General features: G+C 39.4%; 2 protein-coding genes across 3 annotated transcripts in view; one reads left to right on the top strand and one right to left on the bottom strand.

Annotated features, from left to right (window-relative positions):
* Positions 1-5,721: 5,721 nt before the first annotated feature.
* NDUFAF5 (NADH:ubiquinone oxidoreductase complex assembly factor 5) lies at positions 5,722-12,397 on the bottom strand. 2 transcript variants are annotated; one of them, XM_086743883.1, is made up of 11 exons: positions 12,138-12,397; positions 11,996-12,036; positions 11,648-11,711; positions 11,019-11,066; positions 10,822-10,925; positions 10,309-10,348; positions 8,349-8,546; positions 7,784-7,844; positions 6,441-6,524; positions 5,987-6,069; positions 5,722-5,860 (listed from the first exon to the last, which is right to left on the bottom strand). In XM_086743883.1, the coding sequence occupies exons 1-11, from the start codon at positions 12,378-12,380 to the stop codon at positions 5,774-5,776; spliced, it is 1,053 nt and encodes a 350-aa protein (XP_086600009.1). In that variant the 5' UTR covers positions 12,381-12,397; the 3' UTR covers positions 5,722-5,773. The 2 variants fall into 2 exon arrangements, 1 of the variants encoding a protein (XP_086600009.1); XR_015258057.1 differs by lacking the exon at positions 5,722-5,860 and having other exon boundaries at positions 6,441-6,541.
* Positions 12,398-12,565: 168 nt separating this feature from the next.
* The window catches only part of ESF1 (ESF1 nucleolar pre-rRNA processing protein), a 33,496-nt gene continuing 31,903 nt past the window's right edge, over positions 12,566-14,158 (top strand). The window contains exons 1-2 of the mRNA XM_086743827.1: positions 12,566-12,626; positions 13,268-13,964. Coding sequence (XP_086599953.1) covers positions 13,268-13,964 — 697 coding nt within the window. The 5' untranslated portion in view covers positions 12,566-12,626. The remainder of the gene's footprint in view (positions 12,627-13,267; positions 13,965-14,158) is intronic.

The raw sequence follows: 14,158 nt of genomic DNA on the forward strand, positions 1-14,158 counted from the left end.
CCAGAAACTGTGAGAATGACTCTATGGAAAAGTTCTAACCTGAGTTACACCAACCTAGATTCTTGTAATGTCCCCATCACTGCAACACTGCAGCATCTTTCCCAATCAGTATCTCTGTAACATCAACCACGTTATCATTTTCAATTAAAAGTTAAAGTTGTGTATAGGATTTAGTAACTTTCTCCCCCCTTTAGTAGTATTTTCTCTGTTATATAAGAGAAGGCAAGTGAAAGACAGTATTGACACAGCACAGACCTATGAGGTATATTTCAACAGAGATTTACATTCATTACAAAGCACAAGTGTTCTACTTCCAATAGACGGTGAAAACCTGTCCAAAAAAAACCCCAAAACATCACAGAAGAGCAAAATCAAGTATTGGACTGCAACAGAAATATTCTTACAAACAATAATGTTGCCTTACTTAGCTGACCTTGCAGAAAGCTTCCAAACTTGCCCGTGTGTCCATTTTTTACATCTGAGACCCCTTGGGAAACAAGGCTCTGCTTTATGCTTACATCTACTTCTATTTTGTCAGTCCCAAAGCATTTTACAGAAGGAAGATATGTTTTAATTTCCACTTGATTAAGATCTTTAGTCTTTAGCTACTAGTGAAGAGAGATGCACCGATTTACTGGATAAGATATAAATACGCTTTCTAAAAAGATTTATTTAAAACTTTGACTTACCTTTTCAGTGACCCTCTGTGAACAAAAGACCTGAATACAGTTCTCCTGCACAAGAATTTATATTGCAGCAGAGTACAGCTCAGTTTGATGGAGGCCAGCGATGGACTGCTCCATGCTCTTCTCCCCTCACTGAGGGGTTCACATGCAGTTCAGGAACTAAAAAAAAATTTTAAAGTTTTTTTTTTTTTTTTTCTTGAATAAACTAAAGTTAGAAGTTCCACAGAATTAAAATTCTTTGGGCCTAATCTGGAATGCATTTGTTAATGCGAGACCAATATGAATATCCGACATTACATACTTGGGAAACTGAAAAATCATATTATTTCTATAATGTATGCAAAGAATACATTTTAAGAAAATAATTTACTTTGTTGTAACCGGTTCGTAGGATTCCTATGCACAAAGGTCACCCAGCATATGATATTTAAAAGCACAACAGTATTTATTGCTCTACTATAGCCTTGCATAAGCGTTTACTAGCATAAGCAGTTACCAGCGTATTGTTTTCCCTTTATGAGAGTCTTACCACCCCAACTAAGCCAGAGACACCGCCGAGCAGGAGGATGATGACCAGCGGGGTCACAGCAGAGAAGGGAGGCAGGCACGGCACGTTCAGGGCGTCCCCTGTTGTTCGTAGTGTGCTCTGGGTCCTTTCTCACTCTCTCCGCTCTGAGCTGCCTCTTTATCCCCTCAGCAGATTCAGTGGAAGAGTACTGGCCAGGTGTTGGTGCACGCGTGGCCAGCACATGCAGCAAGGCCTGCCAAGTACGTGCCCTGCTGGCTAACAGCGGCTCCCGGATAGCAGCAACATCCTGCTCAATAACAACCCTTCCAGCTCCCCTCTCTGAGATAACAACTCTCCTAGCTCCCCTCTCCAAGGTCGCGTTCTCCCAGCTGTGTGCAGCTTGCAGTTTCCCCACAGTGGCCCTACACAGACCATCACTGAAATCCCTCACACATGCCACCGCATGGCCCATAGTTGGGACACTGTGGTACTCCACAACCCGCTCTCTTAAGCTTGTAATTTCCCACAGTGGCCCTACACGGACCGTCATCGAAATCCCTCACACATTTGCCTGAGTTAAATCCTAGAAATTTAGAGATACATCTTTTAATGGACCTACAAATAAGTAAATTGAAGACATTGCCTGTTTTGTTTGGCAGGCTGCTAGCCACAGATTACAATAGTGACCTACCAGTCCAGGACCAGCGACGCTATTCTATTGCTCAGCTAGCCCTGTAAGGCAAGAGAGGAAGGCAGGCAAGCGTGCTGTACAAAATTATCAGGTAGGAAAAAGCATGGATCCCTAGGAAAGTCTAAGTTGCTGTTCTAATGAACAAGAAATAAACTTCCTGAACATGTTTCACAGTTGCAGTTATGATTTTATTCATTGTACTTAATGTAATAAAAGTAGTTTTAAAATGGAACCCCCTGTTGAAGTAATTAAAGCATCTTCATGATTGAGAAGCCCACAATAGAGAAGTCTCTTACATCCATCCCCCTTTCCAGTAATGCCTGCTTGCATAAGAGAGGTGAAATCAGGAGTCCATCATGCAAGTATACTTTGAAAACTTGGAAAGCTAGAAATTCTGAAGTGCCCCACACCTGGTTACATCCAAGGAACTGCACAACTGCTGACACCTGCGTGCAACAGCAACTGCCTGAACCGCGGTTTGAGAATCTGTTTCAGCTATGGGACTCCAGCACCCCCTTGCCCTTTCAGTAGAGTATTAACATGTAATTTTTTATCATTTATGTGTATATTCTACATTTAGAAGAACTGATCCAACTATTCTTATGAGGCTGTACATACAGAAACGGCCTGATTCTAGCCACATCCTGACATATATTACAAGTTTGAAGCTACAGTCTTAATACCATGTTAAAACACCCTACTGCTAACCCAGATTTAAAAAGTAAGTTTTTTTTCTTGAAGGAGCTTTCAACTCTGCTGCCATCCCTGTTTGAGCCAATACTTTCAGAACTCCCTGTAGGAACATATTTGATAGTTATTTTACAGTAATGCATTTTTTCAAGGAAGCATCCAATGGGAGCAAGTTATTACATAGACTCCAACATGGCTTGCCACATTTTTGCTAGTGTTTTCAATGTCCACACAACAAGAAATTACCCATTAAATTTATAGAGCAATTTTATGCTAACTGTACTCATTATAGTCCGTGAGAAAACTAGGTAATTGGGCTGTTATAATTCTATCTTTAGAAATAAATTAGAATTATTGCTTGGTTAGAATAATTTAAAATGTCTGACTGCGTCTGTTCTAAGCATCCATTAACAAATGCTGGCTTCTACTTAACTTCCCACTGCATTAACAGGCTATTTGTGAACACAAGACAAAGCAGCTAATCAACTAGAGTTTGAAACTAAACATGCAGGGTGCAGGCATTTAAAATTGCAGTTTTTAAATACATTTGTCTTATGCCAAGATTCATTTGTAAATTCATCTCAAGTGTTATGCTTACTAAGTCATGTTGATGTGTTTTCAAGATGGTTAACTGATAGAAAACAAATAATATTTACAGTACAGTTAAACAAAGTGGGTTATTCAGCAATACTCAAAAGCAGAATCTCAAAAGATAGGTGTGCAGAGGCATTTGCTGGCTGCAGTACTCAGTACTGTAACATCTAACTTGGACCCTCTTACAGCTAAGGGAGTCCGACTTCCATGCTCAAGATTTCTAAAATTCTCTAGGTGACTGTTCAGAGACCTAGGAAAGCTAGTGTAACCAAGCCAAGCTGTCCAGTAGAAAATACCAGCAAGGAGTGCACAGACAAGGTAATTTTATATTTGTGAAGATACACTAACTCTCTGCAGGGAGCTGCAGGGAAACGCTTCCTGACACTTACGAATGCTTTGGGTTCATGAACCTGAATCCTTTCCCAAAGTGGAAATAAGTCTACTCCAAACATGTCTCAGAGGCCAATAAATAATCATACTGTTATCTCCCTGTCCAGAAGGTACCCTCCCCCATTAACAACCACATTCTTACCTATACCCGTTTATATATTCCATCCTTGGAATATGGAATCAAAGAACCGGAAATCCTTCCTTTTCTCCGTAACTTTACCAAGTGCTTGAAACAAGCACAGTAGCGGCACTTCTCCAATTAAAGTTTACCCAGCACATTCCACCTCCTCATTCCCTTAACACATCTGAGTCACAACCATCAGCTCAAGTGACTGGAAATTAACCTACTAAAGCAAAAATGCATAAAGTTACACAGTCATTTGACACTTCAGAGAAACCTACATTTGAGAAAGTAGAGTTCCCCCTTGAAACAAGTGAATTTTATTAAAGAGAGAGATGAGCCATAGAGAGATTCAGTGTCCTGTATTAAGTCCACTCATGTAATATGAAAAAAAATTAAGGCTTTCAGATAAATAAGCTCTTCTTTTAGATTTAGTCTTAACATTAAGGGCTATAAAGCTTATCAGACCACTTACAGCCTCTCTACCTTTTTCCAGGAAGATTACTCTTCTTTTCTAAGGAAAATGAAAAATTAACTTATTCCCCTTCAATAACTATGGATCAGGCTTGTAAGCAAAAGCAGGACAGAAGATTCCTTCCCTCCTTATCAGGACAACTTTTATCTTCTCTGTCCATTTCTTATTTACAGTCAAAGCCTGGTAGAGAAAATAAACTCCCAAATTAGGCCCCTAAACCGATCTTGTAGTCAGCTGAAAAGTTTCATTTTAAACAGCATTTCTGTTATTTTGAAAATTGAGTCTTGATTAAGCAGTAGGAGGTAACTTTAATATCTGTATTAGTCTTTCAATCATAATTCAATAATCCTTGACAGAATATGAAGGCTTCTGTCTACCTTGCTTATTTGGTCTGTGCCATATCATTCTGTTAAACTCCATCTGCTGGATAAATCTTCTCAAAACAAGACTAGAGAAACTTCAGTTTCACCAGTACTTATACAACACCTAGATACAATGATAAAGACTGACTGAATGATATACCAGATTATATATTCTTCATGCTTTTCCTTTCTACCATTCTCTAGCAGTAATATAATCAAGTAAAATCATTGGCTGGGTTATTTTTTCTAAACACCTCAGGTTAGTGGGCCATATTTGTAACTAATATCAATTTTTGGTAATGCAGTCATATACAGGAAAAGTCATAGCTCCATATCACAGATATGGAGAAAAAAAAGTATTCTTCCTGCTTTTCAGCCTCTGATAGGTGAAATGCAGAAAGTAACATGCAAATATAATTTTTAATTAACAAAGTACCAGCTTTCATTTTCCAGATGTTGTGAGATAAAAGAACAGGTTAAAAAATGCCTTGGAACGCAGTAGGAGTACCAATTCTAAACTAATTAGTTAATTTGAAATTTACTCATCCATCTGAGTGCTAGGTGACTCTTCTGCTTGCTGCTCCTCTCAGAAAATTAAGTCAAATCATGATACGTACATTCTGTTAAAGCTACATTCTGTTAAAGCATCCAGTCTCCTTATGGCTGAGCTCGACCATTCCTGTTCAGAAATGTTTCTAGCTTCAGAAAAGTAGGAAGGAAAAGTAATTGAATTTGAGGGCTGTAGGTGAAGAGTAGCAACCTGAGATATTTTTGTAATACAGAACTTACTTAACCACTTCCTCATATGCAAGTCAAACATTCAAATTTCAAGAATAGCTGACAGTAACTTTTTACCCATAACTTCCAACCCACAAGAAAACATACTAACTTAGATCTGTTATTTGCTGGTATTTTCTCTAGTACTATGTCTTAAAAATACACTTGCCACCGAGTATTATGACCTACCATCCCTTAGGAATAATTCTAAAGCAATGCAAGGTGATATACACTGAAGACTTGCAAAGCACACCTGGAGCAGTGTGTGCTTCTGAAATGCTGGAACAGGCATTACAATTGAGAATAATAATTTAATCAAAAGTTAATTTAATAGTAATTTAATCAAAACCCCACAAAAACCTCTGCTGTGTGCAGATGACTGCAATTTCAGAATGTCGTCACAAAATAAGCGCAAGGAGACTATGTGCAATGAGACGTTTTATAGAAGGTTCCAAACACCTATTACTTCTGATAAAGAACTATTTTTTTCCTCTTGAAAGGAGTCCATGTATTTTTGTCAGATCTCCAAGTGAAACTGTTGCAGAACCTCTCTGGGCTGGTCTTGCCTAAGAAAAAAAGAAGAAAAAAAATAAATAGGGCTAATTTTAAGTAAAAATATTTTGTAAAAGCCTTTAAAGCGTCAGTAATTTTAAAAGTGCCTTCAAACAGAAAACAGTTCAGCTTCACTTTACCTGTGATTCATGGAATTTCCAGCCAATCATGTAGTAGATCTGAAATGTGGCAGGTACTGAGCCATCGCTATTTCCATACATTTCTGTTAGGGCAGGAAGGGAAAGAAAAAGAAAAAAGGGTACACAGAACATCAGTTCTAGGAAGTAATTAGTTCTCAGAACATCAGAACTAACTATGGCATATTCATCATAATGACTCTTGGTGAAATATTTGGGATAATAAAAATAACTCACGCCAGTGCATCAACATAGTTCAAATCCTGTCATTACAATTAAGGTTAAAAATACCTGTACAATAATGGTATTTTGTTCTACTCCAAAATGTGTGGAATTGGTTGGTTTGGGGTTTTTTTTTGTTTTATTTTTTTTTTTCTTTTTTACACAGAGGTCAAAGACATAGAAAATACGTTCCAAAAGTCATTTCAGATTAACTCATTACCTCTCCAACACTTACCTCGGTATATTGCAGCAGCTGCCAACATTGTGTCCCTGTGTAGCAGCGGCTTTCTATTCCAAGAACAATTACTCTCCCCCATACCTAAAAATATGTTTTAGCTTTAAGAAAAAAGATATAGCATATGCCATGAGTTAAATGTCATGCACTAATGATAGATTTTTACTAAACCAGAATAAGTATAAAATCCTCTGAATCTCACTGTAAGCAAAAACAACATACCACAAATAATTAGGTGAGTTTCTTACGTATAAGAATCCAAGCCTTTTAATGACAACACTTTGGAATTCACAGTTTGTATTGCTAGGAATGATTTAAAATTATTACTTCTTCAGTTTGAGTCTTCAAACATTTAGGTTTTCTTTTTCAGGTATAATTTATTTTAAGCACAAGTACAAAGTGTTTACTCAGACACACCACTCATACGTATTTTTTTTTAAAACAGATAAGCATCAAATGACTATTGTAAGATATTTTTAATAAGAAATAAAACCACAATTCTAATCTCTTTCATCACTTACTGCATCTGAATGCTTCTGCAGAGAATTAAAAGTTTTATTTTCATTAAAGAATTACTCTAAACAACAGCAGCTGATCCAGAGTAAGAAGATGTACTGAATATCTCTGTAAATAAGAACTGACTGTATATTAACGACTACTACACAATCCATGGCAAACACAATCAAAATACTAAATGAATTGTTAAGCATCTAAATTGTTTTTTGCATTCCTCAGCAGACTCCATTTGAGGGTCTATTTATTCTCACTCCAAAGCAGTTCCCTGAATGTCCTGATATGCAGGGAGGCTTACAAGCAAAGTTACTATGTGGGATATATACTTCTGTCTCCCTTTCAGGGCTTTTCAGCACCTTACACTGTACAGGCTCACAAAGAATGGGAATACAAGGGAAGTAGAAAAATTGTGGCAGGCCATGAAGTAGCAAATCTTTGACTTCTGCTTCCCAACACAAATCTCCTGACTGGCATAATCTCCTGACTCACTAGAGGTCAGAAAAAAAAGTAATAAATAAAGCTTATTGTAGCAGTGGAAGCATGATTTATTTGTAGTTGCAAGGAAGAAGTATTTTACGACGAGGGTGGTTAAACGCTGGAACAAGTTGCCTGCAAACATTCAAGGTCAGGTTGGACGGGGGTCTGAGCAACCTGACCTGGTTGAAGATGTCCCTGCTTCTTTGCAGGGGGGTTGGACTAGATGGCCTTTAAAGGTCTCTTCCAATCCAAACCATTCTATGATTTGGAGTTAAGAAACACACAGTGAAACTCTTCTGTGTCTGCATCAGTTATATACTTTGTGGAAAAATAAATGTTTTCTGTATACTTGCCTTGCAAGTCTTCCATAACCTCAAACAACCCTGGGTAGTTGACCTGAATTTCATCAGTATCCTGAAAGAATTGAAAAGCTTAGTTTTAAAGCATGTCAAGCTAAAACAGCAGCATCATGCGAGCCTTCAGAGCTGTTAACAGACTTCATCTGCCACTTCTGCTCAAATGGTGTATTTCTCAGAAGAATATATTGTCTTAACATTTCTAAAAAGTTTTGTTTAGTAGCCCAAATGTAATCAAATTTTAATTTAAACGCCATTATTTTCTTCATTTTAGAAGAAACAGCAGTGTCTGAAGTTTTTTCAAGCAGGTCTAATATTCTCTGACATTTCTCCAAGAAGACCATCCAAATTCTTCTGGGCTGCTAGCCAAAGATACACTTCAGCTGTTTTCATTAATCACAGTGAAACTGAGAACAGAGGCAGTCCAGGCTATTTCAGAAACTTATTCAGCAAGGTGCACAACATGCAGAAGGAAGCAGTACATTACTAATACATTCGTAAATAGTATTTTTTATACATCAGCAGCTCTGATGTTCTGGATCGTTCTCTTATTTGTAATTACCACAGTCAGGGTGTTAAAGCCAGCTCTTGATAGCAGATGTCCCAAATCAGAGACAGCAGTGAACGGTGATACGTGAGGAGAAAATCCCCCTTCTCTCTCCAATTCTGCTAGCTGCAAAGAGCAGCGAAGCTCATACAGAGTGTCTCCTCCAAACATTGCACCAATGAATACTCCATCTGGCTTAAGAACTTGGTGAATCTACAACACAGAACAAAAATAAATTAATGTTTTTTGTTATTAAGCCCATGTAACGAAGAACTTCTTGGGACTTTTTTTTTTTTAATGCTCTTAAAAGCAATTGTTGTAATAGTTGTAACATACTTTTAATATTGATTGTATTCTGCAAAGCAAGCTGCACCACAGCTTTTGTAACACCGCAAGATAAAATCTGTCTGAAAAGAGACTATTTGTTCTTAAGAAGGAGTAAATCCTCAGAAATTACATTTACAGTCAGGAAATACAAAATGCACTGTGGAAATCTAGGGTAAAACTATTTTCAGTGGAATAATCCTAAAACAATATCCTCTATTAATTTACTCCTGAAAACAGGGTGGATTAAGATAGCTTCTGCTTACTTTCTCAGGTGAGGGCAGCAAAAATACTTCTTAATGGCTTGATTTAAGATAAATGGAGGCCTTAGTTACCAATAGTGATCTTCGCACTTCTGAACGCACAATAGAATAATGCAATTCTTACTATGTCTACCCTTACTTATTTTTAACTCACCAGAAGAGCAATATCATGACTCAAACACCAAGGCTGCCAAGCTGCTTTCTTCTCCAGTAAGTCCTAGCCCCCTTCCTACTGAGAAGGTCAACACATTCATGCTTTCTTTTTTTCCTTACGAACTGGTAATGATCTCTGGTTTAGATATTGAGAAGAGCCACATTACGTAATCATGCTAACAAGACAGCAAAAGTTTCAAAGACTTTACCATACTGATTTGAAATGAAAATGTTTTAAACCGGTTTTTAATTAAGTATTACTCAAGCTACCTTTTCTATGCTAATAGAAGAAGCCTTTAATTTACAGGTAAGAAATTTAAGCAGTTGACAGCAGTTTCCATGAGTTAAAGCCAGCAGTCCCAAAGTAGGAAATGAGCATTCATGTTGAAAGTTGGCCAAGAAAACCAGTTCTCTCACTTTTGTGGGACATTATAATGTGTCAGTTATTTTTACTGTGGAGGTAAAAATATTTGATACTCCACAGAACACTTAAATCCAGAGAAGATGATACATTTCTTTCCAATTTATTTTTTTTAAGTACTTAAGGTATTCCGATTTCTACTTTCATTATTTCCGTAACAGCAGGGTACTCCAATTCATACCAACATATGACAGAATAGCACTGTAATGGCTGACCAATTTCAAATAAATTTTAAAAATGGTTAAAATATTTCTTGCTCCCAAGTCAGTTGATTTGAAAAAAGTTTTCAGCTGTAGAAAGGAGCTGAAAGAATCCAAAATTAATTTTTTTCAGTAACAGTTTCCATTTTCTGTCCCTAACAAGTATTTGGTTCACTTAAAAAAAAAATCAAAAAGCCTTTCTTTGATTAGAGTTGTATTTAAAAATAAATAGCTGAGACAGAAAAATAATATAATAATACACCAGTTCTGGAGAAGCTAGATTTAGAAAACTCTTGTACTACAAGTAGTAAGAGCTAACACATAATAAAATCAATAGCATTGCCTCAGTTTACATTAGTTACCATGATCTCAGCTGTTGAGACTATAGAATATTATTCAAACTTGTTTCACAGTTATTTATTACAAATTGATTTGTGATTGTAAAGAAGTATCAACTGATGCTCCTCAAACTGCCAAAAATACTGCAAAAAATACTTGTGTGCAACAAGAGCTATTTTTGTGCCTCCTATTTAAGGAGGACCTGGAAATACAGAGCACTCTGAATTCAAGTAACGGCAAGTGTTGATTTTTAGTATTAGAAACCAGTTTCTTACCTCTCTAAAAGCTCTAGGAAGGTCATTCACCCAATGTAAACTGAAATAACAAAAGTGTACATTTTTTAATGGCATACTAAATAAAACACAGGGAATTAAAAAAAAAAGTTACATTATCTAAGCATGTTTCAGACGCCAAAGCAACAAATTAGTTTCTCAAGCTGAAAACGTTCTGAAATGCCTGTCTAAAAGTGATAATGAATAGAAACTAATGTTCACACAAATAGTTTTTTTGAAGCTGAGAAGATGCAAGTTCTGCTAACTAGTCAGTGAAAACGCAGGAAAGAGAGAAGCTACATATGCCTTGAAGGAAAACAAACGAACAAGAACCATCAGAACAGCAGCTTTTCCTAATGTAAACTCATACTAAATAAGCAAGTACATTTCATGCAGCATGACGTACTGCTGTTTAATGAACTACTTATTCTCTTTTTTTAATCTTCTTACTCTCAAGCATCGTTATTCAACATCTTTAACCAAAAAATAAAATGTAAATAAATGATTAATGCATACCTTAGGCTACTAACAACAAGATCAAACGTATCTTCTTTGAAAGGAAGGAATTCCTCATCAGCTACAACATTGACCGTAGGGATTTCAGATTCTACAGCATTTTTCTAATGTTGGGTTAGAAGAAAAACATCAGAAACTCCCTTCTGCTTTCCTGTATTATGGAACTGAAGCTCGTTAGCATTCAGAAAGCTACTTACTAAAGCGTTCTCTGCTATATCAACTTGAATAAGTTTTTCAACGGTTTCCTGAAAAAGAATGTTAAAAGTCTGTCAAATATTTGAGTTGTTTTACAAGATTATATTAGTAATTTCTTTGAATGCTTACACATATTTATATAAGTTGGAAGCAATCTTCTTAAAACTTGATAAAGCTTTATGTAAAGGAGAAAGCATTTTTCCCTCAGCACATTACTTATTAATTGCTCCCAGGGAGAACACCTAAGGTAAAAGCAGTAACAGAAAACACATTCTGCATTTTTAGGTATAAGCTCAGTCCGATACAAATCGTGGATTAACAGCCAGTTCATGAAAGGTAAACTGTTCACTGTTTAGAAGTGAGTTCAATAAAGATTGATAAAAAATATCATATCCCTACTGAAGACTACAGGTTAACTGTGACACAGCAGAGAACTTCCCTCACACTACTGCCTGTCTGGTCTTCAGTGACAACAGAGTAACAGCCTGCATAATGCATGTCTTTAAACTATAGCTGCAGATATGACAGGAAAAAAAAAGAAGTTACCTCATCAAGACTCTGACAACAAAACTCTATTTGAAAACAGGGGTATAAATATGTATTTATTTTAAACACTTTCCAGAGCCAGTACCTTGGTCAAATGTTGAGCTATGTAACCTCTTCCAGAGCCAACATCCAAAGCAAGAGGAAACGTTCTAAAGGACAAGCGTAGCAACATAAAACGTAATCAAGACTTAAAACGCTTTAAGTTTTAAGACTATATTAAGTTTTGCCTGCTCATTTACAAACGCCTTTTCGAACTACGCACACCGAGCATCCTTCCGTGGTTACCGCTACGAGCAAGCACAGAGAAAGGCGCTCACAAGCCAGCGTTTCTCCCCGAGGGTCACCCGTCCCCCGACCGTCACCCTGCACAGCTGCAGGGGCCCGTGCGGGCTACGGGGCCGCGCCCCGCTTCCACCCCCGCGGTGAGACTTACCTGAGGATGTCAAACACCCGGTCCGCTATCCTGCTGCCGACCTAGGGGGAAAGGCCGCCGGTCAGGGCCGTGGGGGCATCGCCCACGCCTCCAGCAGCTCCTCCCCGCTCCACGGCCCCAGTCATGCCCCCCCACCCCGCACCTCCTCCCGCAGGTAGTCACACTTGGCGGGCTCGGCCTGCAGCGCCGCCCAGTTCTTCTGCTTCCGCTTCAACTGCCGGTCGAAGGGGCTCAGCGCTCCCGAGCCCGACGAAGGGCCGGCGGGAGGAGAAGCAGCGGTGGTGGCAGCAGTAGCTCGCCCTGACAAGGCGAAGGCCCAGCCCACCCGCAGGACAAGGCGACCGGATCCCCTCAGGGCTCGCAACCCAACGGCCGCAGCACCCATCGCCTTCCCTGCGCACCCGGCGCATGCGCGGGAACAACCAGCCGCCCCCTAGAGCCAGCCGGCTCGCCTTCTCCTATGCGCATGCGCCCTACCTCCGCACCACCTGCCTTCCGTCGGTGGCGCCGTGTGACTGGTTGAAAGAGGTTTGTCCCGCCGCGGGCGCCATAGTGCCGCCGGAAGCGGTGTGTTGTGAGCCTAGGCGTGGGGGAGCGTGGCCGGGCGGTGAGGAGGCCGCAGTCGTTAACGGTCGGTGGGCTGGGGCTGGGGCTGGGGCTGGGGCTGGGGCTGGGGTCGGGGTCGGGGTCGGGGTCGGGGTCGGGGTCGGGGTCGGGGTCAGGCGGGCGAGTTCCTCACTGGGGCGGTTCCGCGGGGCCTCGTCTGTCGCTGGGGTCAGGGAGGGAGCGGGAAGCCGCAGCGGCCGCCGCGGGGAAGGCTGTGATGTTCCTGGGCCGCGCTGAGACTGCCTGCGCCGGAGCTGCCGGTGGCGCTGGCCCGAGCTCGCCAAAACGCTCACGCTTTTGCTTGACTTTGTTCCTAACTAGCGGTTTAAAATGTGGGACGTACAAGCCTGAGGTCTGGCTGACAGTGGAACTCTCTTAGGGATTGATAGGGGATCATTTAAGGCTGTATCTGCAGCCGGTATGGTCTTCATAGCTGTGTATCCATTATCGGCGGAAGCTAACATGTGTGGTCAAGGCTGTAGTAGTTACAGGGTTATTTATGACTCATTTAAATTGCCATATACGCTTTTGGAAAGAACTTTCTTGGTATAAGCTAGAAATCTAGCTTTTCTTAATTCTTTAATTTTTTTCAATTATGTATTGAAGTCTATGTTAATCAGTATCTTTTAATCAGAAGTGGTTTTGGTTTTTTTTCCCATATTGTAGATGTCTAAGTCTTCAACAGCATCAAAAATGTCATCCCAAGAAGAAATACTGCGTGATGGGCGGTTTAGCTGTGTTGCTAGGGATCCCAGATTTTGGGAGATGCCAGAAAAAGAGCGGAAAATCAAGATTGATAAACGATTCCGAGCTATGTTTCATGACAAGAAATTTAAGCTGAAATATACAGTGGATAAAAGAGGTCGCCCTGTTAACTATACATCTACGGAGAACCTGAGGAAATTTTATGCCCTGTCAGAATCTGACACTGATCTTTCAGAAAATGATAGTAAAGAACATACTGAAAAGAAAAAAAAGAAAAAAAAATCTAAGCTTAAAGGAGAAGCAGATTCTGCAAAATTACTTGCTGATGGTCTCCCTAGGGATAAGAACAAAATAAACAAACAAGGGGTGGACCAAACATGCAAAGCAGTGACAGAACTAGATGACCTGAAAAATAAAGGACGAAAAATTGCATCTAAATTCAACTTAAAAGAGGACTCTGAGGAAACAGCAACAGAAATTGATTGCTTTTGGGGAAACAAGGGCCTTTTACACAAAGAGGACAACAAGCAAGGAGATGCATCAGGTGGAAGATCAGTTTTGATTCAAAACAAGCAAAAGGCTTCACAACTAACTGGTACTAAATCAGTTAAAGCTTCCAAGAGGGACGACTCTCTAGGAGGAAAAATAAAAGAATCAGGTTAGTTGTTCAAATAACAACTAGAATTTGACTGTTTACTTGGACGTTGTTGCTTTTGTTTTATTCACAGAAAATCTTTTGCAAGATCAGTCATAGAATAGCTGAGCGACTTGGGTTCGGTGTTGCTGAAGAATTAGAGTTGGTTGGCTCTTTACAGAATCAGTAAGATTGTGAACATCTGTGTCCTTTTAGTT

Source organism: Chlamydotis macqueenii, chromosome 3 (assembly GCF_036417535.1).
Source record: "Chlamydotis macqueenii isolate bChlMac1 chromosome 3, bChlMac1.mat, whole genome shotgun sequence".
Taxonomy (NCBI): domain Eukaryota; kingdom Metazoa; phylum Chordata; class Aves; order Otidiformes; family Otididae; genus Chlamydotis; species Chlamydotis macqueenii.